The sequence below is a fragment of the Pseudophryne corroboree genome, chromosome 5 (assembly GCF_028390025.1).
Source record: "Pseudophryne corroboree isolate aPseCor3 chromosome 5, aPseCor3.hap2, whole genome shotgun sequence".
NCBI lineage: Eukaryota > Metazoa > Chordata > Amphibia > Anura > Myobatrachidae > Pseudophryne > Pseudophryne corroboree.
Genome location: NC_086448.1, coordinates 65,776,018 through 65,803,317, shown reverse-complemented (window position 1 = coordinate 65,803,317; position 27,300 = coordinate 65,776,018). Strand labels below are relative to the sequence as shown.

General features: G+C 41.5%; 1 protein-coding gene across 6 annotated transcripts in view; it reads right to left on the bottom strand.

Moving 5' to 3' along the window:
- Positions 1–27,300, bottom strand: part of PHF14 (PHD finger protein 14) — a 469,633-nt gene that overhangs the window by 152,160 nt on the left and 290,173 nt on the right. For 4 of the 6 annotated variants that reach the window (XM_063921311.1, XM_063921312.1, XM_063921314.1 and 1 more), the window contains 2 exons: positions 7,481–7,598; positions 537–583 (listed from right to left, as the gene is read on the bottom strand). In XM_063921311.1, the coding sequence (XP_063777381.1) occupies positions 537–583; positions 7,481–7,598 (165 nt within the window). Of the gene's footprint in view, positions 1–536; positions 609–7,480; positions 7,599–27,300 lie in introns of all 6 variants that reach the window. The other 2 variants (XR_010177576.1, XM_063921313.1) reach the window with 2 other exon arrangements.

Sequence of the window (27,300 nt, the reverse complement as noted above, 5' to 3'; positions counted from 1 at the left end):
CCACTGTCCTAGTAGTTAATCCTCAAAGGTATCCCAGAAATATAAAAAAAGAAAAAAATATACAAGTGTATAAAACAAATGGTGGATGAAAAGGGCGGTTTTCAGCTTAACTCGCCTATATGGTCCGGCACTCAAGTACAGTGCAATCTTGCAACGTTGCCCATCGGTGTTCGACACTGTGATGCAGGGATAACGATGACTGTCCATGTTTTTAGTTTTCCAGTTTCCTCATGTCTGGTGCAATAGCATATACCAGCTTATATAGCAGATATTTATCACTGTGTTTCAACTGGTGTACACAATCGTATCAACCTTTTATGACTTCTAGAAAGGAACTAAGAGATCCAAAACACAGAGAGTCATCATTATCCACACACTGCATTTTCAACCACCAGTAGGCAACAATGCAAGTTTGTCTAATGCTTGAGTGCAGCACCGTATAGGTGAGTGCACCTGAACGACCACATCTCTGAGATTCTCTTCCATAAAGCAAAATAAGCGTATACAACACAATTGATTAAATAACCCTACCATACCTTGTGGCTGCAGACTGAGGTGGGACTGCAGCACTTTGACAGACATTCTTCACAGATTATTCATTGCGGACCCTCCAGCAGAAAAGTGGTTAAAGGAAAAGGAGGGAAAGACATTTGAAAATGAAAATCTAAGAAGATACTAGAATGTGACAAAGTTAGAGAAAAGAGATTAAAAAAGAAGTAAAGGAAAGGAGCGACTAAGCAGAAGACACAGTATTCTACTTCCTGAGAAGCCCAAATGTTTGGTAAGTACAACAGCAAACTTTTTATGTTTTTCTTTTTTGGTGTGTATGGAATGCTGCAAGTCTCACCTCCGCAAGCAAGAGGGTGTACACAAGTCCATCATCCTAAGTTGTCACACTCGCTATAAACCAACACGTCAACCTAATTTTGTCACAGCAAAGTATTGTGGACAATAGAACTTTCCTCTATATTAAGTTACGCTGAAGTATCAATAGAAAAGGATCAAGTCGTTGCAATGATTCAACTATTTTATAAAACACATACTATATTAGCCATTAATTGTAAAAATATCTGCTGGGGTTGATTTAGTGGGAGGGATGGGGGTATTTCTATACAGGTCACAAAGATCTGTCTCCGATATCGAAATGTCCATCCCACTTCTTTGGTCACTGACTTTAAGCACACGGTTTCCCTTTTATCTTACGGTCTCTATGGCAACTTGCAATTGCACTTTTACAAAAATAGTCAATCAGAGCGAAAAGGTTTTACATATATTCTATATAATTTTTGGTGATCTTAGCACATAAGAAACACCCCCACTCAATTTAAGACAGAGCTTACCATCACAGTTGCCAGTTACGAGAGGCTGAGATTGCAGTCTAAAACAGAGATGTTTTACAAATAGATATTTTATTAATTTACCTCAACTTTGAAAAATAAATAAAAAAGGGTTAGTTTTGGATGGAATTGTTTGAAAATAAAATACAAACATTTATAGATGCTTGATAGATTTGTCAGGTTCTCTGATGTGCCTTCAATCCCAAAAAGAAGGGTGTTATTTAAAATATTAAGACCGCTCCACAGTATGGTGAATTGTTAGATTGATGCAAACCAGGCACATCACAGAAGGGGGGAATGTGATCTGCTCAGGAAGTTACACAAAGAGGACCCCCCCCCCCCCCAAAAAAAAAAAAAAAAAAAAAAAAAAAAATCTACAGTAGCACTGCCAAATTAAGCTTTGCATTTTAAGAGACATAAGTGCATTCAAAACTATATTTTTAGGCTTGCGTAAAATTAGTCTTTAAAGTTAGTCTTTTTTTCTTTAAAACCACTTAACTGACAATTTTTCCCTTCAAAACTGTTAATAACATTGTTTTTTAAAATTGATTTTATTTAATACAGTTTAAAAAGTATTTTTCTAAATATTTAAACATTATATTATGCACATCTGCAGAATGGATCTCCTCATTGTAAACGGGGGAACAGGGTGGGACGGCGCAGTCGCATGAGATCTGACCATGCCAGTTAAGTGGTTTAAGTCCAGTTTTACTTTAAGTAATAATTAAAGTTGTGGCCATAAATACTGGCACCCTTGCAGTTGCTTTTCAATAATCCACCATTCCTTGCATAAAAATTAATTTATCTTTATATTCACATATTTCTTTGTTTGGGAGGGGGGGAGGCACAAAAAGTTTAAATTTTGTGTGAAGTCTTTGCTAATTCCACATATAAATCCTTAAATGGCCCAGAATACATTATTGCCACCTTTTACAAGTCGTTAGAAATAATCTGATTTCAAGCAAGTGGTTCTCCTTCGCTTTGGAACTGAACTTGCCTGTAGTGAGTTGCATGTGCCAGCATGAGAAAAATGTCCCATTTTTGTCCAGTAGCACATGGGATCCGGGATAAATTATTTTCGGATCTACTCAGACCCAAAAAGAAAACCCTGTTAACTGCATCCTCTAGGCTGCCTTCAGGGTTAATTGAAAAGCCCCAAGGGATTAATTAGCCACAGTAAATTACCACAGTTAATTGAATTCCCCCCTAAGTCTAGAGTGTCAATAATTTTGTCACTGTCATTACTTTTCATGTAAAAGGAGATATACTGTATTATTCAATTCTGAATACAAAACAAAGGCGGTTTTGTAATATTAACAGAGAAAGAACTGTGGAGACCAAATTCGATTTTTAATAAGTTTAGAGGAAATTATGAACTCTTTCAGAAAAGTGCCAGGGCGCCAATATTTCTGACCATTACTGTAGTTGTCCCAGTCTTTAAAAAAGCTGAAAAGTTTATTAAGACTTTAGTATGCTATTAAAACACACTAATTTGTATTCTTATTGCAGAATAAATATTTTTTCCTCTATATTGAAAGAATTTGTTGTCTCGTTATTATAAACAATTTAAGTTTCTATGGTAGGATACAAAAATTTTTTTTTGTTTAATTTCTTTATAGTGTTTGGCATTCAAACCTTAGGAAATTGAAAAGGTCTAAATTAGGGGACAATTCAACAGTTCGGATGTAGTTATTTTTTTCCCATTAGAACTTAAAAAGTTCCAACCTGTTATCTACAAATAAATTATTTGGGATAAGATTCTGAATGACAATAAAACACCTTTTACCTTAATGGCGAAACTCTTCTATTTTAAGCACCTGGCAGGAATTCAATAGCAATTTTTTATTCACTCAAAGGGTGACTAAGATATTTAAGTGGTAGTGAAGGGAGATTAGACAGCTATAAACAAGGACAGACAGCTCATTTCCCAGATCTACCTGCCCAAGTTCATTGCGAGGGCCAATTCCGTTGTCTGTGACCATTAATGAAAGCTGGGAACTTTTAATTTGAGTTAGTGTTTTGACTGTTCGCCAACATCACTACACTAGTACCCACAAAAAAATACTGCAATGATGAAATATAAAACTAACCAATGACTGATTTGTATAATTTTTTGTACATGTAATATCAAGAGGTCAGAAATATTTACTAAAAACAAAGGAAATTCACCCGTGCTTTGGTAATTAACTCTAGTAATCCTTGTGAAGTTTGCATGAAAAAAAGGCTGTAGAACCGCACTAAGCATGTACATAAAACAAAATTAACAACAATTAAAAAAGGTAACAATATATTAAGAAAAAATAAATCATCTAGAGCAAAGGTTCTCAAACTCAGTGTTTAGGACCGAAAATCGCTCACGTTTTCTAGGTCACTGGGCAGGTGCACAGGTGTAGTCATTACTCACGGACACATTTTAAAAGACTCACAGATGGAGCTAATTATTATATCGCTTGCTATTCTGTGAGGAGACCTGGAAAATATGAACTAAGTGGGGTGCTCAGGAGTTTGAGAACTTATAATCTAGATAACGTTCAGACTGGTAAACGGCTGGGAACATTTTGCTATTTAATATCAAATCAATAGGAGACCAGTCAAAACGGTCATAATCAGAATTTAATATAATAAGGGGAGTATTGAATTTGTGCCATTTTTTTGACTAGTCGAAAAAAACAGTAGTTTTCTCCCGTTTCTAGGTCGAATTTAAATTCGACCTATTAAATGCCCATGACGTTTTTTCGACTGGTCGAAAAAATCCGGCACTGGCGAAAACCACGTGTATCGGCGTATTTGCCGCCAATACATGTGTGTTGGAAAATGCGCGGGCATTTTAGCCTGTTTTTTGGCGCAATTTTCACCCATGCAGTTTCGAAAAAAAGAAAAAAAAAAAAGTGAAACGGCAAGGGGCGAAAATGGATTAAAAAATGTGCGAAAATGCCCACAACTGAATATTCCGTGTCGAATTAGTGCCGTTTTTTTCGGCCAGTTGAAAAAAACGGCACTTAACTGAATACCCCCCTAAAACTGCTACTTGGATATACAGAGAACTTAAGAAATATCCAGTCGGGTAGTCCCATTTCCAGATGGAACCACAGGAAATCACAGTCTATCACAGTCTGTGAAGCATGTAGCAAAGATGCTATATTTAAGTCAAGTCTGTATTTAGTTCTCTATCAATTGGCAGCAAAGTTCTCCGCAAACAGTGGTAGCAATAGATAGAAAGTAAAACACAGATTAGACTTTGATTCTGATGGGTGTTTGGATTCTGGCGTTGGTATTTCGACTGCTGGGATCCTGACAGCCGGCATTTTAACCGCATCCCCAAGTCTGAATATGACCCCTTTCAGCGGTCTCCTATTGATTTGATCCTAAACAGCGATTTACCAGTCTACACTTTTTCTAGTCTGTGATTTAATTATTTTTTTTAAATATCTTGGTTTCGTGTAGTGTTTTTATATTAAATTGAATTTATAAACGTGCTTGGTGTGGTCATACTGCAGTCTTTTCAGACTTACTTTACAGCAATTAGAGTTATTTACTAAAGTGCAGGTTCATCCTTTGTGGTTTCTTTATTGTGGGTGCCTCCCATATAGAATGCGGTCACTATACAGACGACGGAATCCCGCCCGGAGAAAAGCTCGACAGCCGGCACGCCGACTGACAGGGCCTATTCCCACTCGTGGGTGTCCACACCACCCATAGAGTGGAAACAGAACCAGGGTCTTCACTGTGGTCGCCCCCCCCTCGCCGGCAATCTAAACACCAGGATCTCAGCGTTGTTATGGTGACCGGCGGTATCCCAACAGTCGGTCACCCATACCCAACCCTTCACCCCCCCCACTTATACACTGTAGTTTATATAGTCTGTCCATTAGACTGAGGATAGATTCAATACTAATCTATTTTGTTTGTTTTCCATTTATGCTGTATATAAGTGATATATATACCGCCTCTCAGCTCTGCAATCTCAGCCTTTGATCACTAAAGGTGACGTGATGAGCTCTCCCCTGCTCTGATTGCCTATTACCATGGAAAGGTATGACAGAAACAGCAAAGGAATGAAACATTATTATTCTGCTATGGCGCACACATTACAGATAATGGGGTGTTTCACTAATCAAGATCCATGACATGGGCTTTCACAGCAACATGGCGGCATCCACAAAGCCATTTACTATTTTCTGAGTAAAATAAAAGGTTGCTATAACAAGGAATGGTAATTCTGTACATTGTCACCTTTACTGCAACAAATCACCTTTACGGACACGGGGACAACACAAAACACATGTACTATACAGTAGAACGCATGCACAGATCATCAACCTGGACCATTGATTTTGCTCATAATTCTAATTTGCTTCCTGCGATTGTAAATAGATAAAAGTATTTACCAGATTAGCCAACACCTGAGCTCATTGGATTTTTTAGCCAAGCAGATGTATACTTTGTCAACATCAGAAATGGGAAAACCCGCCTAGCAACAAGAAATATGGACCAAGTTCTTATAGAGGTGCTACAAGCAGCAATCACATATTATATATATATATATATATATATAAATAAGATATGATCGATTAGCTTTGAGGTCCCGGCTGTAACCTTGCAGGTTCTGTTACCATGTGAAGGTAATGATCGTTGCATGCATAGACATGAGATTACTGTCATTGCTGTTTTGTGCGCATAAAGAAAATGGGTAAGGCTACTACGGAACCTCTCGACTAACTGAATCACCCGATAGGGCGAGATTAAAAGACGGAGTAAAGGTTCAAGGCGGTGCCTATTTGGGGCTCTATGTGTGACTTAAGCAGAAAGAAATCTTAGTAGAAAGCCGTTGACTTGTACCCTTAGCATACTCAACATGTGGGCAGCCATGTTGTGGACTGAATCGTGTGACTGCAGCCAATCAATACACTGGGAACCAGTGACATCACCAACACCACATCCGTTTCCACTGTGTGTAAGCGATGGGTACACTTTAAAGGACCCTACAGTTGGGGACAATTAGGGAGAGCTAAAGGGCGCAATGTATTTTTATTTATCTAGACACGTGGGAAACATGTACGTACTTTAGGTCTCTTGAATTCTCAATGAAAACATGTATATTTGTAATCGTTAAATGTGCACACTGACATTATTAAGTTGACCAACTTATAGTATAAATAAGGAGCCCCAAGGCAATTTCATTTCACCATGACTTCCCATCAAACTCCCACCAAAATATGTAACAGTGGCTGATCCGGGCCTCCAAATAAAGTCCACGAACAATGAGGATTGGAAGAAGTGTCATTATATGTTCTCCACAGTTAGACAAATGTCACTAGAATTCTATTAAGCAGCACTTAGGACAAATAATATCATAATAATATAATAAAAATATCACTACAGGCAACAGTTATATGTGAGGTTATCAATAAAACACATGCTGTTAATATGAAGTTAACATTGCACGATATCTAATATACTTCTAATTTCACAAGTGTGCACTAGACAATAACTTGTACTTTTCCATGTAAACCTTGTGCGAAGTACAGTACATGAAGACAGAATGCACAAAACATTATAACAGCCGTCAGCTGGGATATCATACTGAACCCATATCTATATATATATCTATATCTATATCTTGATTTACTTGTCAATACCTGGATATTTGTTAACATTACCCAAACACAACAGCAATGACATAACACTGTACACCGGGTATATTTATCCCCAATGATTACTTCATTAAATATGGGATAATCCACACCCAACTGTAAGCCATATGGGTAATAGGAGTTCTCGTAGGAGAATGGGCACCCTTCAAGATGCCTCCAAATGTTCTTGCGATGTGTGTGCCATAATAATGCGAAATGCGTCGTCACAGTCATAACCGTTATGTGATGCTGCTACTTTGACCTAAACATCATTTCTAAATCCAAAAGTTATATCCTTTATTATAGTGTGCTTGGGAATGGTGAAAAATATCAACAGATCTGACTTAATTATATGTTCCCTGCAGAATGCATAAGACATTCACAGAATAACTTGGACGTGGCTGCATTTGACGTGCTACATACTGATATGTGCTAAAACCCATAACAACTCGTAATTCTTTAGCGTATAAGACGTTCCCAGTATAATCTAATGTTCTTGGCTAAACTTACTTTGGAAGATGACGAGTCACATTCCTGGCAAATCCAGCCATACCCTGTCTGCTTAGGAGACTTCTTCAAAGGAGGGTCCAGACAGCCAAAATGGTAGCAGAGCGTGCACTCGTCACATCTACGGGAGAAACAAGCAGACTTTCATCATAAAGACACGGGGACAATTCTCTAGAAGGCTGCAGGTTTGCCTCATGGTGGGGTAGTGTGGTCTGGAACTTAAAATCGACCAAAGGAATCTGTGTTCACCACAACGTTCAGATTAGTTATCTCCTGACTGCTCAATGTGCAACATATAGAATAGACAATCAGATTGGCTACTACGGGCAAAACCACCACTTAGCTTAAGCAAATCTACCCCTTGGAGAGAGATCAAGTGCAGAAGTTGTCCAAAGCAACTTTTGTAATTTATCGTGGGCCACTACTACATTTTAGCTGTCTCCAAGGATTGATACATCTCACCTAAACATCAAAACCAAACTTTACATTACTTCTAAAGGAAATTCCAAGTTTAAACCATTACTGTCTATGGTGCTTTGTATCTTCATGGCTGGACACAGTTTAGCATTTTTTGTCATGTGCTTCTTAAACAAAAATCCTTTTTTGGTTTTTAGTTAACGTGTCAATTCTGTTATGGTGATTGTGAAAGCCTCATCAAAAGCCGTCTAGTGGTTCTCAAGATTAGCCCGGACAGACAGAGGCTTACTGGAAACTTTATTTTATACTACAGTATGTACAGATACATGACAACTCTCAGCTGCTCTTTTTCTAAGGCTTCATAAGTTACCATCTAGCGCTTCTATTTCCAAGGCTTTAGAAGTTAATGTTGATTACATTATTTTTAAAGCACCAAAATTACGTTCTGACCAACGTTGACAGACATGTCTGGAGGATGAGAGGCCACCACGGACCGCGCAGACAGTACTGCTTGTTTTATTTATTGGCTAGCGGCAAAGCGTCCCCGGAAATTACAACTTGAATATTTTATAAAGACATGTCTTGATATTTCTATATGACAAATGCAAAGTAAATAAAATAAACAAATGGGGTTAGTGCCTTTAAATGTCCATAACCTACATCATAAATTAGTTGCTATAAACCGTCCAAACACTGTGTAAAAATATAATCGCACATAGCACCAAGTGCTGAACCTCAGCAGGTCAGTGCTCGGGTAGAATGATGGGATCAGTGTATTTGCAGCTGTATGTAAGGAGCCCCAGAGAACGTTCAAATATACAGGAAAAGTTTCAGAAAGTTATCAGAAGTGACGTTATCTATTGACGGAACTGTGATCTTGACGTGAGCATTTTCGTGTGTGTAACCCTGCTAAAGAACGGCGCAGTCTCCTGTCACCTGCACTTTAAAGCTACGTGCACAAGGTCATTTTTGGGTGGAATTTGGTCACTGTAACCCAAATTACCCAGCCACTGTGACCCATCATATGCACCTCTCACTGGGGATCTGGCAATGTGATCGGCACTCGGGATCCCGTTGGTCACCATGCCTTCGCAGAGATACCGCCCGCTTACCAGTTCGACAGTCGGCATGCAGACTGACGGGGACTATTCCCATCCGTGGGCGTCTATGACACCCATAGATGGGCGATCGCTGTGAGCCCACAAGGGGCTTGGTTGCGCTAGCACCCGCCGTCATTTTGCTGTCAGGATCCCGGGGTCGGTGTGCTGACTTCCCCAGCCGGTCTCCCAACCCTCTCACTGTATTACACCACAAAGTGAACATTCAAGGTCACTTTTGCTTTACTTGGTCAATGCCATCAGACCAGATCTATGCAATTTAACAATCCACATGTTCGGCTTAATTATTCACAAACCCGAATTGGACTGCAGTGATGAAACTCCCGGATTGGAACCGCTGCCCAATGGAATTCTGTGTTGCTAGTATTAGAAAGCTGGGGGCAAAAGGGGCAATACCAAAACAATATTGATACAGAAGACACTTGGCGCTAGCAGAGCCGCACGGGACCAGGCGTGCCAAGAGGGGCTGTATTGCTCGACTGCAAGAGCCAAACAGCCCCTCATAGCACGCCAGACCTGGGTCCCTCGCCGCATGGCGTATTGAGGCTAGGTAAAAGAGGACACAACTGTACTGTATAGGGAGGCATTTGATATGCCGGCTGTCGGGATTCCGGCGCTCACCATACCGACGCCGGAATCCCAACAGCCAGTATAACGACAACTACTCTCCCTCGTGCGGTGTCTACGACACCCCTGGAGGGAGAATAAATAGCATGGCGCGGGTAGCCCGCAAGGGGCTCTTTTGCGCTCACCCTGCTGCCTGCATGCTGACGGACGGGATCCCGACGCCAAAACGCTGGGCGCCGGGAACCCAAGCCAGTATTTTTTCCCCCTCCTGTTACTACATTAAAAGGGATAGAAGTCATGAAGTTTCATGCTGTAATATGCCTACCGTTATTTTGGTTTTACGATGCTGGAATGGAACATACCAGCAAATAAGCATTAATTTAACAAAAACAAGAAATAACCGGGGAGATCACAGCAGCAAAAGACTAGAACAATATCATGGCAGTGGAAAAGGACAAGACAAGTGTTATATATTCTACAATGAGTTTTAGAAAGGTCACTCTGCTGGAAATATATGTTGCCGTTCTCCCTCTCATTACACCGTGGAATTTTCATGCTGTACACATCACCTCTCTGCGCCTATTAATAAGCCTGAAATGATGTGCTTGGCCTACTGTAATCCGTGAAGCTCTCTGGAAATATATTCTGTTGAGATTCCTACTGACTGCTCTGTCTCTGAAAGTAATTAACTGTTCGGGCACACTCCACAACAGATAGAAGGAAGTGCAAACATTAGATTGCATCGCCTTAGGGACATGTTTCAAACATTAAGCATTAAATAATAATCGTTCAGTCTGTCAGCGGTGAGTCTCGCGGATAGACAGGTTAAGTAGTCCAAGTCAAGTGTTTTATTTACTGGGACACCTGTGACTGGCAGCCATTTGGTTGGCTGATCGTGAGAATGCAACTTATGCTGGGTACACACCGGTAGATGTATCTGTAGACAAACTGATCTGCAGATATACAGATGGAGCCCTGCTCATCTATCCCTTTAATAGAATTAATCGAGCCAGTGCTGTCGGACCCCCCCCCCTGCAGAAGTGCAAAGGCATCGCACAGCGGCGGATGCCTTTGCACTTCAAGAGTGGCTCCCGACCGGCACAGCTTTAATGTGCTAGCCGGGAGCTACTTGTCGCTCCCCGGCCCGCATCGGCTGCGTGTGACGTCACGTAGCCGCCGCGGCCCGCACTCCCCCCCAACGGTCCGGCCACGTCTGCGTTGGCCGGACCGCGCCCCCTAAACCCGTCCTGCCCCCTCCCGCCCAGCAACCGCCTCAGAGGCGATCGCTAGGCAACGACGGCTGCCATGCGCCGGCGCAGTTCCGACCCGATCGCTGCACTGCGAGAAACTGCAGCGAGCAATCAGGTCGGAATGACCCCCTTAATCCCCTGCTGTATTGTTCTCTCTGTATTGTATTGCAGCTGAGAACAATAGATGAAAGGCTTACGCTAATAAAACTTGGTGCACCTAGGTGCAGCAGAGAAGGCTAGATGAGGCTCCATCTGTATCTACAGACGGACCGGGCAGTGTGTTGTGCATACACACTGCCTGATCCGTTGGGACTGATGTCACAAACTGGGCGGGCGTTTATATGCCCGCCCAGTTCAGCTGTCAGTAACCGCCGGCGTCTGCCGCAAGTGTACTGGTGGTCGGCTGACTGCCCGTACACACAGCATGATGCGCCAATATACTGTATCATTAGATATACTGGCCGTTGGCTGTGCAGCAGAGCCGACGCGATATGTCTGAACGACGGCGTTCACAGACATATTGTTCGTACACACTTGGCTGAGGGACCCGCGATATATCGGGCATTCAATAGAACGGCCGATATATTGGCCCGTGTGTACGCACAATTAGCAACTCACTAGAGGCATTTGAGGAATTGGTTATATCACAAAGGGACATATTTATTAATATTCATTATTGGGGTATGTATGATGATTCAGTTGCCAGCGCTGACAAGAGCCTGTCCCACCGATCGGTATGAAGTAAAATGACCTCTTTTGCTATCAGTTTATTTCTCGGTTCTGACCCGGCTGTACATGTGTAGTCTGAAAAAGTTGTTATGAGCGACACAAACAGCTTCAGCCCACTGGAAAGGAATCGAACACACAGGCAGGGCTGCTCCATTGAGGTTAGCAGGTTGACACTATCTGAAGCTGGCGTCAGTTCATGGAAACAAGTTCTAAAAAGCTAAGCTTTCTTGACCGTGGGGCAGATGTATTGTATTAGGGAACACAAATTGTTTTTTCTTCCACAGAATTACCCCTCCCTTTTAGCACCTGAGTGAAATTACAATCTGATTGAGCAGCTCACCATCATATGTGCATTGTAGTTAGAGCGGCATGGATGGGTCAGCATTAGGAGGGATTGCTGACTCCAGAGTGCCATTGGAGAAGCCAGGGGTGTCTCCAGGTAAGCTGGCTCTCAGATACTGTAGGAGCCATTATCATGTGGCCTTACACTGGGAATTTAGACCCAGACATATGTGTAATTATTTATGGGGTGGGTGTGGGGTGCGGTGGCCCCTGTGTCGGTATGGCTGGGCGGCTTCAGGTCGGCACACCCTAACACTTTATTAACACTTATGATTTTCCCTATCACTTTGTATTATTTTAATCACACCACTTACATAGCACTTCTGTGCTTCTTATTAACCCTTATTAATTTTCACCTGTGTGCTGACCTGGGGTAGCCGACCTGTGCCGACGTGATGGGGTCCTGCACCCCGGACCCATACCTAGTATTAGGGACCCCCAGTGACGGAGAAGCCTTGTCGATCGGCCTGGGGGCTTAACCCTATATCTGCAGATATAGGCAACTAAGATCTCCGTATTATCTGATTATTATGTAGTATTATTACTTTTCATTCAGCTAAGCTTTCTTGACTGTGTTCCCTAATACAATACATCTGCATGTATTGTATTAGGGAACACAAATTGTTTTTTCTTCCACAGAATTACCCCTCCCTTTTAGCATTTGAGTGAAATTACAATGTGATTGAGCAGCTCACCATCATATGTGCATGGCAGATGTATTAAGCCTGGAGAAGTGATAAAGCAGTGGTAAATGCAAGGTGATAATGCACCAGCCAATCAGCTCCTAACTGTAAATTTACATATTGGAGCTGATTGGCTGGTGCGTTATCACCTTGCACTTATCAATGCTTTATCACTGTTTTATCACTTTTCCAGGCTTAATAGATCTGCCTCCGTGTTACATACCATCCCCACATAAATCTATGGGGCCGGCTCCTGTACGTCTGTCCTTAAACATGAGGAAACAGTCATTTTCCATTTTATGTATTTAGGGAAGAATTAGCTTAATATGCTCCAATGTGTTTTGTGCTTCAGTATACCTCCCAACATTTGAATGGTGTTGATTAGACAGTGGCATGACTCCGCAAACGTATGGTGCCCCTGAAAAGAGGTAAGGGTTATTAAGGAGATCTGCGTTCCTCAGGGGCTTGTCTAGATCTTCAGAAGAGATATACTGCCCCTAACACCACTAGGTCTTTCCGCTATGGCTCCTGCACTCCACCTGGACCAACGAGACCTGGCCATGAATATCTGTCTACATACCCTAAAACTCTCACCCTAATAAACTAACACGAATACTATAACCCTTAATCCTAATGGATACCTTAAACTTCACCCTTAAGTGCCTTGAGTACTAATGGAGAAAGTGAGCTATATAAATATAATTATTAATCCTAACCCCAAACACCAAAACCCTAACCCTTAATCCCTACTAATATCCTAAACCCTAACAATTAATGCTACTACCCCAACATGGAACACCCCAACCCTTACCCTTAATCTGAACCATACTTACCTACTTTCCCAGAATGGCCAGGAGGCTCCTGAAGAGTTGGCAAGTCTCCCGGCTGGCAGCCGAGCCCCCGCAAACATTCAAGTATCCCCTGCAGCAGGGGTGCCGATGACGCAGTTTGCGTCATCGTGACCCCACTCCCTGCCACACTGTGCCAGTAATTTTGGCATAGTGTAGTGGGGGCGGCACCACAATGGCGCAATCTCACGCCCACAACCCTTGCTCCTCCCCTTTGCCGCGCCCCCTGCTGAGCCAACCTGGCTGCTTCCTCCCAGAGGAGGCAGTCAGAATGTCGGCATCTATGATCTGAACGCTGACCCTAACGCCTAATCCAACCAACCCTTAACCCTAACACCACCACCCTACAAAGGGCAGAATGGTTCTTATCTGCCGTCAAATTCTATGTGACCCTGATAATCCCCTCCCCAATTGTCCGGGCAATCAGGACGGTTAGGAGTTGCCTCAGTGATGCCATGACTTCCTAATGATCAGTAGGATGGGTCCTCAGAGCACAGGTAACATAACAGCTGCTTCCAGTGAGTGGGTGAATGGTGCAACTGGTGATATATCTTGTTCTCATCAAATTTCTGACTGATTAGAGAAGGTGAAAAATTTACAAAGTAACAGACAACATACAAACAAAGCAGGCCAACATTTATACCTGTAGCGGTAAATAAGTTGTTTACTGTAATTATGACCATGTTAAATTACCACATTATTAAACATGGTTACGTTTACTGTTTTAGCCACACAAACGGCATTTTATCTTCATTATTATGCTGGCTCGTTAAATCTCGTCAGCAACTAATGAAAGTAATAGGGCAGAGATGAAAAGAACTGGCAGAAGACAGACACAGCTGGTACAATCAGAGCCAGAGACTAGGAAATAAACTGGAAAATAGAGCTACGTAGCATGGGATGCACAGTTGCCATGGGAGATGACTGCATTGTCATACTGGACATGACATTTACAGAATTACTAAAGACCCATCAACCATTCACAGAAGGGGTGAATGGAGTAAGATGAGCCAGTGGGTAAGTGACCAACTTTCTGTATCTAGGTAACTGTACACTTTCGTTGTCATGTGATCATAAATATTACTATCTTGCGGTGATGGAGAGGATCACATGGCAATGGTAAGTTTCTTTTTCACAACTTTTTTTTTAAATATTAATTTTTATTATTTTATATTTTGAACAAAAAAATGGAAGTGGGGATACAGACTGGAAAAGGGAGGGAAAGGGGTAAGTTGGGTACACAAATATTTTACATATAAAAGGATATGTACAAAGAATATAAAAATCCAACAAAATAGTGGAATCATGTAGATCTGAATCTACCCAACAGTAACTACAGATCTACTTATCCAAGTCATGTGTCTATGAGTTGTTAATGGCGTCTAGAGGACGACTATGCCAATAGTTGTTCCACGAAAGCCAACGTAGAAGTGGGCAAGACAGAGAGGAGAAATAAGCGACCCCTGCGGTTTCAAACTCGTAGTGAGACTGTATAGCCTTTTCTATTGCAGCTATATGCGGGACCACGGGGGGAGCACCATTGACGGGCAATTAGTAGTTTTGTAGAGATTAGTATATGGCCCAAAACATATTGATCACCGGTGATAAGTCGCCATAATAAAGGTGGGGGATGGCCAATTGTGGGTGTGGAGTTATATGATGGCCTAATACAGAAGCGATAAGTTTAAATTTCTCAATTTTTTTTTGCTTGTCACGGTAAATTTTCTACATGTCAGGCATAATGACTTACACAGTATGTCAAAGCAATTTTATCCAGGTCTAAAAATGTATATCATACATGCTGTTGATATGCCAATGTATACAACCACGTGACTCATTTAGCTAAAGGTTAGCCTGAAATACTAAGCTAGGCAGGTTTTCATAAATGGTGGGCTGTGGGGTAAATTGAGCCAGTTTGATATTGAGGGCGACGAAGTGAGTGCAATATTTCTCAGACGAATCCGGGGGCGTACTGGCAAAAAGAAACCCACTTTTGCATGTAAGGAAAATTATGTGCCATTTTTGCTACAAAAGTGATTTGCTGAAGAGGAGGCTGGAGGAACGGCGAGGAGACAGCAACACTTCATAGTTCCCTGCAGCGTTCATGGGTACAATGTTGAATAGTCATTGAAATGATGAACACCACTTGATGTATGAAAATTGATTCATTGTTGAATGATAAACCTCATTTGGTTGTTTATATTGAGTAAAGTTACCTGTCAGAGAAGACATAAGACTATTTGGAAAAGAAAAAGGAATTTGTAAATATATTGTTTAATTATGCTCAGGTTTAAACTTGAAAAAGTCAACTGGTCAATTTACCACCAGATGGCTCCAACAGATACCCATTGACTCGGATCAATTTACCCCAAATAAGAGGCAAGCAGAGCCACAGGACAACTCTTTTGGAGAAGTCATATTTTCACAAACCCCATGTCATACATGCATTCTTATTTTCATTGACAGGAGACCTCCTGAAATAAAGTAAGATGTTTTCATTTTACTTCTGTCTCATTTTTCCTTGCCTAGAGGAGAACATATAAAAAATTGTCTTATCTTACCCTACTCTCCGCTAATGAGTAATGCAGTGGGATGAGTCCTCAGCCTATCAACTAACAAGAAACTCGCTGACATAACTGAGCAAATCTTGATGAGAGATAAAATGGAGACATTGCTCATAGCACCCAACCAGCTTCTGCCATTTATCTAGCGCAGCCTGTAAAATGACAGTTATAAGCCGACTGGTTGGTAAGGGCAACATCTACACTTTCTCTCTCCAAGATTTGATTAAATCTCCCCCTAGGTTCTCACAATTATTCTCATTAATAATTCTTCTTAATCCATTAATTGCTCCTTCATTTCATTCCTCCTCACCTCTCATTAAGAGTGTTCCACCCCCTTTTTCTCAACTGATTACTACACTCCTGTAATTATTATATAGATATATTTATGTTGCTACTATGGGTTACGCACAAGTTCCCGGCAGCTATCAGAGCAGACGTCGGAATCCAGAAAAGGTAAGGATCCTGATGCAGAAATCCCAAAAATAAGGGGGTGGGGGGGTGGTTTAGGATGCGGGGGCGCTTGGTTTAGGCACTAAGGGGGAAGGGCTAGGTTTAGGCACTAACCGGGGAGGTTAGGGTTTTTCATTAAGGGGGGAGGTTAGGGGAGTAGGGACGCCGGCATCAATATTCTGACCACCGGCATCCCATATGTCAGGATTTCATACCCGGACCACTACTATATATTCCCCAGCACCTTCAGGAAATATGTAATCATTCATATCAGTCCCTGCCCCAGTGGATTTTTACAATCTATGGGGGAGACTTAAAGCAGGGAGGCTGGTACTGTGAAAAAACTGGTGCACCTGGAGGAAATGCATGAAAACACTGGTAAAACATAAAAACACTAACAGACAGGACTCGGGTCAGAAAATGAACCCATGTAACCTGTGACCATCGCATTGACCTCTTTCCCATTCAGACTAATTCACTTTCTTTTAGATTCTCTGTATCCCACTTCACTTTCCCATTCAGATGTTTACACACAACCCCCACAGTCAGAGAGGTTTATCACTTTCCCTGCAGATCATGTGACGCAGACGGGGTTGGGGCATGTTATATCAGGGATAGCTGTCAGTCTGGTCTGATCACATTCGGGGGCTGGATGAGGACCAAATTGGACAGATCTGGCTGCTCAGTATTGAGCTTCTGGAACACAAGACAGCAGATCATTCTTGTATAGATCTCATTTTTGGGTCACACATGGTAATATCTGGACAAATTCATCAGCACATGGAGCCCTGATACAATGCACAAAAAAGGCCAATCTCTAAAAATTTGCTTTTCTGGAACATAACAGTATAATATCCCAATGTAATAAAGTCTACTCGTTTATTACAGTGCTTCATATAAATAAATGGAATATTCTGCTAGGATACAATGCACGTCCAGATACTGTGCGTCTTACTACATAAATCCCTGTGGTGTTTACACCACTACAACATATGTTCATGTGTTCACACATTAATGCCCAGACCAACTGTTACATTTTGGTGATTTGCCAGTTTTACAAAAAATATAATTTTTTATTTCTTAGTCTATATGTGTATATATAAACATACTAGCGTTTGCCCGTGGCTTCGCTCGCGTGGATATCTGTTATTGCTCAGCGGGACTAATTTTACATAGACTGTACTGCCATCTATTATTGTGATGTATAATTTATATTATACACTTTGACAACAAAATTTATTTGTAACTTTATAAACAATATTTGCAGTTTTTCCTTCAGGGATAAGCACAAAAAGATGCTTGGTGCTACTAACTGGTGAGCAAGCCACGTAAAGCTGCAAATGGAAGAAGGAGCTGGTCCTGCGCCTGCAGCCCTGAGTGCTTGCCGCTGCTTGTTAATCGGCATGCAGACGCTTTAAGAAAACTGAAAGTGCTTCAATTGAACACTGAAAGGTTGCAAGTAACATGACCAGCGACTCTATAATACACTGTAGATCAAATCGCCATCTACTGGATTGATGTGTAAACCGAAGCAAGATAACCTGCCTGATTAGTGAATGATTTAGTTTCTTTTCATGCGAAATAGATCTCGTGTGTATATATGTATATATATATATACACATACACACACATATACAGTGCCTTGCTAAAGTATCCCCCCGCCCCCCTACTTGGCTTTTTACCTATTTTGATACATTACAACCTGTAATTTGTTTTTATCTGAATTTTATGTGATGGATCTGCACAAAATAGTCTAAGTTGGTGAAGTGAAATGAGAAAAATGTATATAAAAAATTATTTTTAGAAATTAACATTTGAAAATTGGCATGTGCATATGTATTCAACCCTTTTGTTATGAAGCCCCTCAAAAGTTCTGGTGCAACCAATTACCTTCAGAAGTCACATAATTAGTGAAATGAAGTCTACATGTGTGCAATCTAAGTATCACATGATCTGCGAGTATAAACACACCTTTTCTGAAAGGCCCCAGAGGCTGCAACACCACTAAGCAAGAGGCATCACACCATGAAGACCAAGGAGCTCTCCAAACAAGTCAGGGACAAAGTTGTTGAGAAGTACAAGTCAGAGTTGGGTTATAAAAAAATATCCAAATATTTGATGATCCCCAGAGCACCATCAAATCCATCATCTTCAAATGGCAAGAACATGGTACTACAACAAACCTGCCAAGAGAGGGCCGGTCACCAAAACTCACAGACCGGGCAAGGAGGGCATTAATCAGAGAGGCAGCACAGAGACCAAAGGTAACCCTGAAGGAGCTGCAGAGTTCCACAGCAGAGACTGGTGTATCTGCGTATGTGGCCACAATAAGCCATACACTCCATAGAGCTGGGCTTTATGGAAGAGTGGCCAGAAAAAAGCCATTACTTAGTAATAAAAATAAGAAGGCACATTTTGAGTTTGCCAAAAGACATGTGAGCAACTCCCCAAATGTATGGAGGAAGGTGCTCTGGTTAGATGAGACTAAGGGTGTGTACACACGGTGAGATACCTGCTATGTTCGATTTTGATTATGCGATTTCTCCTGGAACTCCCCCAGAGCCCAGATAGCACAGATTTTGACTATCTGTGCTTGAGATTTTGTCTATGTACGATTTAGACTAAGTGCCAATTTTGACTATACTTTGTACTAGATTGTACACTAGATAGTCAAGATTGACTTGCCTGCACAGTCTATCTAGCCTTACGATACCGACCCCACGGGAGCACGCATCGGGATCAAATCTGTATCGCAAGCTCCCTAGCACCATGAGATATGCACTAACTTTTCATAAGATTTTGACTATATAGTCAAAATCTCACAGATTTATCTCACCGTGTGTACACACCCTAAAATTGAACTTTTCGGCCACCAAGGAAAACATTATGTCTGGTGCAAACTAGTGATGAGCGAGGTTCGGTTTTACTCGGTTTTACTCGGTTCTCAAAACGACATCTTATTGGCTATCCAAAACACGTGACATCCGTGAGCCAATAAGATGCCGTTTTGAGAACCGAGTAAAACCGAGTAAAACCGAATCCGCTCATCACTAGTGCAAACCCAACACATCCCATCACCCCAAGAACACCATCCTTACAGTGAAACATGGTGGTAGCAGCATCAACCTGTGGGGATGTTTTTCAGCAGCAGGGACTGGGAAACTCTTTCGATTTGAGGGAAAGATGGATGGTGATAAATACAGGGATATTCTTCCGTCTGCCTGTGATTTGAGACTGGGATGGAGATTCACCTTCCAGCAGGACAATGGCCCGAAGCATACTGCTAAAGCAACACTCGAGTGGTTTAAGGGGAACAATTTAAATGTGTTGGAATGGCATAGTCAAAGCTCAGATCTCAATCCAATTGAGAATCTGTGGTCAGACTTGAAGATTGCTGTTCACAAGCAGAAACCATCCAACATGAAGGAGCTGCAGCAGTTTAGCCTTAAGGAATGGGCAAAAATCCCAGTGGCAAGATGTGGCAAGCTCAGAGACTTATCCAAAGCGACTTGCAGCTGTAATGGCCGCAAAAGGTGGCTCTACAAAGTACTGACTTTAGAGAGGTGAATAGTTATGCACGCTGAAGTTTTCTGTTATTTTGTCCTATTTGTTTGCTTCACAATAAAAAAATTAAAAAATCTTCAAAGTTGTAGCCATGTTCTGTGAATGAAATGATGCAAATCTTCAAACAATCCTTTTTAATTCCAGGTTGTGAGCGAACAAAACATGAAAAATGCAAAGGGGGGTGAATACTTTAGCAAGGCACTGTATATAAACTTCCCGTTCGGGGTGTGCAATATGTGTATATATATTTATTTATACAGTGTCATTTTGGACTTGAGGAGCCTACACGCGCAGAGTGTCAAGTGTCTGGTTTTTCCTTTATTGCTCTTCTCCCTGATGTCGCATCGAGAGAATACATACCTTAGTTTCTTTCTAGGTCTCTAAGCTATACAATAGTGAAAACGCAATCCAAATTCATTCAGCAGTTTTTGAGTGATGCCGAAACGAAGACAGACAAAAATTCATAGTTCACAAACAGTCCCTAGAAGTATATTTCTCAAAAAAAAAAAAAAAAAACACCTATGTACAGAAACCCTTACAGTTTTATTATACATATACAGTACTGTGCAAAAGTTTTAAGCAGGTGTGGAAAAAAATGCTTTCAAAAATAGAAGTGTTAAGATTATTTTTATAAATTAACAAAATGCAAAGTGAATGAACAGAAGAGAAATCTAAATCAAATCAATATTTGGCCCCCACAGAGCCCTGGAGAAACAGAAGACCTACACCAATACTGCATTATGCTCAGATTTTCTGTTTTATGTCAGTTTGGCTTGTCTATTGCTATATTACATAAATCTTCTATATTATGCGTATTGGTTTTTTTAAATGTTTGTTAAGCACCTTGAGTCCTGTAGGAGAAAGAGGAATAATAATATTTTAATACCTACCGGTAAATCCTTTTCTCCTATTCCGTAGAGGATGCTGGGGTCCACTTCAGTACCATGGGGTATAGACTGTTCCGCAGGAGCCATGGGCACTTTAAGACTTTTCAAGGGTGTGAACTGGCTCCTCCATCTATGCCCCTCCTCCAGACCTCGGTTATAGGAACCGTGCCCAGGAAGACGGACATTTCGAGGAAAGGATTTACTTTTATACTAATTGTGAGATTCATACCAGCTCACACCTCAACCATGCCGCACAACATGGCATTCAACATAACACATACCAACAGGCATGAACCATTTGCAGCAACATGCTGAAACCAAATGTAACACAACTTGTGTAACTATAATGAACAAAACTGCAGGTAAAGTACGCACTGGGTCGGGTGCCCAGCATCCTCTACGGACTAGGAGAAAAGGATTTACCAGCAGGTATTAAAATCCTATTTTCTCATACGTCCTAAAGGATGCTGGGGGTCCACTACAGTACCATGGGGTTATACCAAAGCTCCAGTACGGGCGGGAGAGTGCGGATGACCCTGCAGCACCGATTGACCAAACTTGAGGTCCACATCGGCCAAAGTGTCAAACTTTTAAAATTTAGCAAATGTGTTTGACCCTGACCAAGTAACCACTCGGCAAAGTTGTAAAGCCGAGACGCCCCGGGCAGCCGCCCAGGATGAGCCCACTTTCCTAGTAGAATGGGCCTTCACCGACTATCGGCAATCCTGCCGTAGAATGAGCGTGCTGAATCGTACCTCTGATCCAGCACGCAATAGTCTGCTTAGAAGCAGAACACCCAATTTTGTTGGGAGCATACAGGACAAACAGAGCCTCTGTTTTCCGTATCCGAGCTGTTCTTGCGACATAAATCTTTAAAGCTCTAACCACATCTTGAGACTTTGACTCAGTGAAAGTGTCAATAGCCACTGGCACCACAATAGGTTGGTTTATGTGGAAAGATGAAACCACCTTTGGAAGAAAATTGCTGGCGAGTTCTCAACTCTGCCCTATCAGGCTAGGGCTCTTGTGAGACAAGGCCCCCAACTCAGACACCCGCCTTGCGGATGCCAAGGCCAAAAGCATCACCACTTTCCAAGTGAGAAACTTCAATTCTATCTCCTGCAGAGGTTCAAACCAACCTGATTGAAGGAACTGCAACATCCCATTAAGGTCCCATGGTGCCACTGGAGGCACAAATGGAGGCTGGATGTGCAGAACCCCTTTCACGAACGTCTGTATTTCTGGAAAGGAGGCCAATTGTTTTTGAAAGAAAACTGATAAGGCCGAAATCTGGACCTTGATTGACCCCAATCTAATCCCAATCCACACCAGCCTGCAGAAAATGGAGAAAAACGTCCCAACTCAAACTCTTCCGTAGGAGCCTTCTTGGATTCACACCAAGACACATATTTTCTCCAAATACGCTGGTAATGTTTAGACGTTACTCCTTTCCTGGCCTGAATAAGAGTGGGGATGACTTCCTTGTGGTACTGAAGTGGACCCCAGTATCCTCTAGGACGTATGAGAAATATACATGAAACTATTATTATAAGTATGGCCATAACTTGAAAACCAAAACCACTGACAGGTGAGGTGAATAACTTTGATGATCTCATTACAATGGTGACTGTCAAGGGGTCCCGCGGCCAATTAAATCTGGCCCTTAGTGTAATCCGAAACATTAGCACGGAAACAATCCTAGCTCTCTAAAACTATACAAAATATTAGCACTAGACGAGGGTCCAGGAACATAAGTGGAAATGCTGACTGCGCACGTCATTTTATTTCCGGATGACATGCTTATCAATGTGTGTAATATTTATGCCATCTGCAAAAATGTCCTACAAAATGCACGCTATGGAAGATAGAGGTTCCTCTATTAAATAGTTTTTTCTTAAAAACAAATTTTCTTACATTGTCTATTATTTTGAATTACTTCTAAAGAACTGTTAACTATTGGTAGGCCACAGAGGGCGAGTGTAAAGTCTGGAAGATCTCGCCGGCACACTTAGGACCAGATTTCAATACACCCAAGGCGCAGTTGGCTAGGTACTGTAAGTTGAGCCTTCTCGCACCTTCACAGACTGCGAGCAGAAGTGAAGCGTTCTCTGCAACCTCAGGAAGACAGCAAACCTGTAATTGAATAGCTCCAGGCACGTTGCCCCCATGTGTTACAGTAAACATTTTTTAAAAGTCAAATTTTTACTAACATACTGTACGGTATATATTTTAATTTCAGCAGTATGAATCAAATAATGTGGTAATAAAGGACAAATTAGAAGTTTAGTGTGTAAAGAAATACATTTCTGTGACTAATGTCTAGTGACTCTCTGCTCAGTGCTAGTTAGAACTTGAATACTTGATCCTGGTTGTAGAACACAAATGAGATGAACAAGATAATGAATAAGAGAAGTGGGAGGGCTATCTTACTTTATGTACAGAGCTCAGTAAATCCATCCAATTTCATTAGGCTGGTGGAAATCTTATCAGCCAGCCTGCAGCAGGCTTAATGTACACACTTGGGGCCAGACCAGCCGACATAACAGCTGTGAAGCCAAGTGCGCATAATACTGTGTACGGCGTTACCATATTCATATGAACATCAATTCAAATAGAGAATCCATAAACAATACAAGAGAGGTGTGAATATATAAACACCTACCTATGTGACAGATATCCTTACCTTCGTCATCCTCTGGCCTTACTAGTCACTTCTCATGTCCATGTTACCTCATCAGTGCTAATTACAATCATTAACGATTTATCACACTTATTTACAGCCTACAGTGAGTTAAAACACCCTATTTGTTTTCTGTCTCATGAATGACTTCATTCATCAAAATGGCCTCATACTATACATACGCTGCAGCGTCAGTCATAGACCCAGCATAAGCTGAGCACTTGGCCGCAATCCACCACTACCCCATGCCGTCATTCTACAAGAGACAGCTTAGCCCCAGCACCCAATCAGGTCTGTCCCTCTACCCCACGCAGCATCATATCACCGATTGTCACCTCATCAGATACAGCACCTGTCCTGAGCCGGCCTCGGCCTCCTACCTCACAAGACATTGGGAAATGTATTAAACCTTTGAAAGAAATAGACACGTTTCCCACAGCAAATAATCAGCTTCTAGCTATCATTTATCTAGCGCAGTCTATAAAATGGCAGTGACAGTTCTCGGGTTGCTATGGGCCCCCACTCTCTCTCTCTTTAAAAGGTATGGTACATATCTCTCATATCATCTAATACAAATAAGACTTTTATTCGCTGTGCTGATGTACGTGATTTTGTACCCTTACAGGTTGAGTATCCCATATCCAAATATTCCGAAATACGGAATATTCCGAAATACGGACTTTTTTGAGTGAGAGTGAGATAGTGAAACCTTTGTTTTTTGATGGCTCAATGTACACAAACTTTGTTTAATACACAAAGTTATTAAAAATATTGTATTGAATGACCCTCAGGCTGTGTGTATAAGGTGTATATGAAACATAAATGAATTGTGTGAATGTAGACACACTTTGTTTAATGCACAAAGTTATAAAAAATATTGGCTAAAATGACCTTCAGGCTGTGTGTATAAGGTGTATATGTAACATAAATGCATTCTGTGCTTAGATTTAGGTCCCATCACCATGATATCTCATTATGTTAGGCAATTATTCCAAAATACGGAAAAATCCCATATCCAAAATACCTCTGGTCCCAAGCATTTTGGATAAGGGAGACTCAACCTGTATTATTGAATGACATTTGAATGTTATTACACCAATTGCATATATTTGTTATATAAATAAGATTGTCCATTTCTGTGATTACACTGTCTAACCAACTATAAGTGTATGAAGAGATTGTGGAAAATTCCACCCCTGATCCATATAAACTGGTAATATTCTGTTACCTGGCCTGAGGCCTCTCCTGTTTCTGGGTCTGATCTAGGAAAGCTTACCACTAGATTTTGGAACAAGTCTATGGGGACTCATAGCCCAATCAAGTTCCTCCTCACCGATCAAGTCAATATATTTGTTGATGGATCCTGTTTGTGCACAGGTGTACATTGTTATGCTGAAACAGGAAAGGGCCTTCCACAAACTTCTGCCACAAAGCCGGTAGCACACTGTTCCCTACAGCAGGGGTGAGAAACCTCCGGCTCACGGGCCTTATGCGGCTCGGAGATGCATTTTGTCCGGCCCAGGGCCCTGCCAAGGTAGCTAGTGTAGAGCTGTACAGTGCACAAGACATCATGGTAAATGTAGTTTTCCCACACTGTGCGCTGTATACAGTGTAAGAAAACAACATCTCCCATGAGGCAGTGCGTAGGAGACGGCTCCAGGCGGTGATGTGAGGCAGCTTTCAAAAATGGCCTGCAAATGATGTTGAAAAAATCCAAATGGCCTTTGGCAGAAAAAAGGTTCCCCACATCTGCTCTACAGAGTCATTACATGCTATGTAGCATTAAGATTCCTCTTCAGATGAACGAAGAGACCAAGGACAAATTATGAGAGATAACCAAAAATGGCTTCCTAGCGCTGACAGAGACCGCATTCAGTGCAATAAAGTATTGGAAAAAAATATCAGATCATAAAACGATTGTGTAGATGGACTTAACCTTTACTCACTAAATGTGACCTATACAGAATACAGGCCCATCCAGTATAAGGAAAAGAATGATCTTTATTAGACAATTCAAGTGATCTGAGGGATAATCCTAATTAGAACCCTCACATGAAAGTCCACATTTTTTTATTTCACAAGCTGATCTAATGTTTGTATGGTTTTAACCATGTAATATATATACAGATATTTCTATATATCAAAAACCATGAATGCCCCCAATAATAAATTAATGTAACAATGTGCCCCCGAAGGCAACACTATAGTATTTACACAAAGAATGAATGTATAAGGTGACATACTGCAGATACGACGTTTCAGTTTAATTAAAATTTTCATCAGGGAGATATAAATACATATAGGGGGTATGCAATTACGTCCATTTTGTTCCGCCTAGGCATTTCGCTATTTTTAGGGCGAATGGAAAAAATGGAAGAAATACAAGATCACTGACAATCTCCCTCGACCTGGGGCTCCATGCAAGATCTCACCTCGTGGGGTATCAATGATCTTGAGAACGGTGAGGAATCAGCCCAGAACTACACGGGGGGACCTGGTCAATGACCTCGAGAGAGCTGGGACCACAGTCACAAAGGTTACCATTAGTAGCACGCTACGTTGTCATGGATTGAAATCCTGCAGCGCCCGAAAGGTCCCCCTGCTTAAGCCAGCACATGTCCAGGCCCGTCTAAAGTTTGCCAGTGACCATGTGGATGATCCAGAGGAGGATTGGGAGAATGTAATGTTGTCAGATGAGAGCAAAATCGAACTTTTTGGTATAAACTCCACTCGCCGTGTTTGGAGGGAGAAGAATGATGAATGGCATCCCAAGAACACCATACCCACTGTGAAGCATGGGGGTGGAAACATCATGCTTTGGGGCTGCATTTCTGCAAAGGGGACAGGACGACTGATCCGTATTAAGGAAAGGATGAATGGGGCCATGTATCGTGAGATTTTGGACAAAAACCTCCTTCCCTCAGTAAGAGCATTGAAGATGGAACGTGGCTGGGTCTTCCAGCATGACAATGACCCCAAACACACCGCCCGGGCAACTAAGGAGTGGCTCCGTCAGAAGCATTTCAAGGTCCTGGAGTGGCCTAGCCAGTCTCCAGACCTCAACCCAATAGAAAATCTGAGGAGGGATTTGAAAGTCCGTGTTGCCCAGCGACAGCCCCAAAACATGACAGATCTAGAGAAGATCTGCATGGAAGAGTGGGCCAAAACAAGTGTGTGCAAACCTGGTCAAGAACTACAGGAAACGTTTGAGCTCTGTAATTGCCAACCGAGGTTATATTACAAAGTATTGAGTTAAACTTTTTGATTGTCCAAATATTTATTTTCCGCAAGAATAAACAAATAAATTGTTTAAAAATCATACAATGTGATTTCCTGTTTTTTTTCTCCAGATTCTGTCTCTCACAGTTGAAGTGTACCTATGATGGAAATTACAGGCCTCTCTCATCTTTATAAGTGGGTCAACTTGCACAATCGGTGGCTGTCCAAACTTGCCCCACTGTATGTGTATGTATATATATATATATATATATATATATATATATATATATATATATATATATATAAAACACTATGTACAACACAGCCCTCACTACTGCACCAGTATTGTCACTGTATAATATATATGATGATGCTAATTCACTTATACAGATATTTCAGGAAGACTGAGTTTGTATGTGCTGCTCTGTCCTAAAACCTGTCTTAATGGTGTAAGGCTATTCCACAGCAGCTGCTAATGACTGCTAATAATATCTGATACAAATCT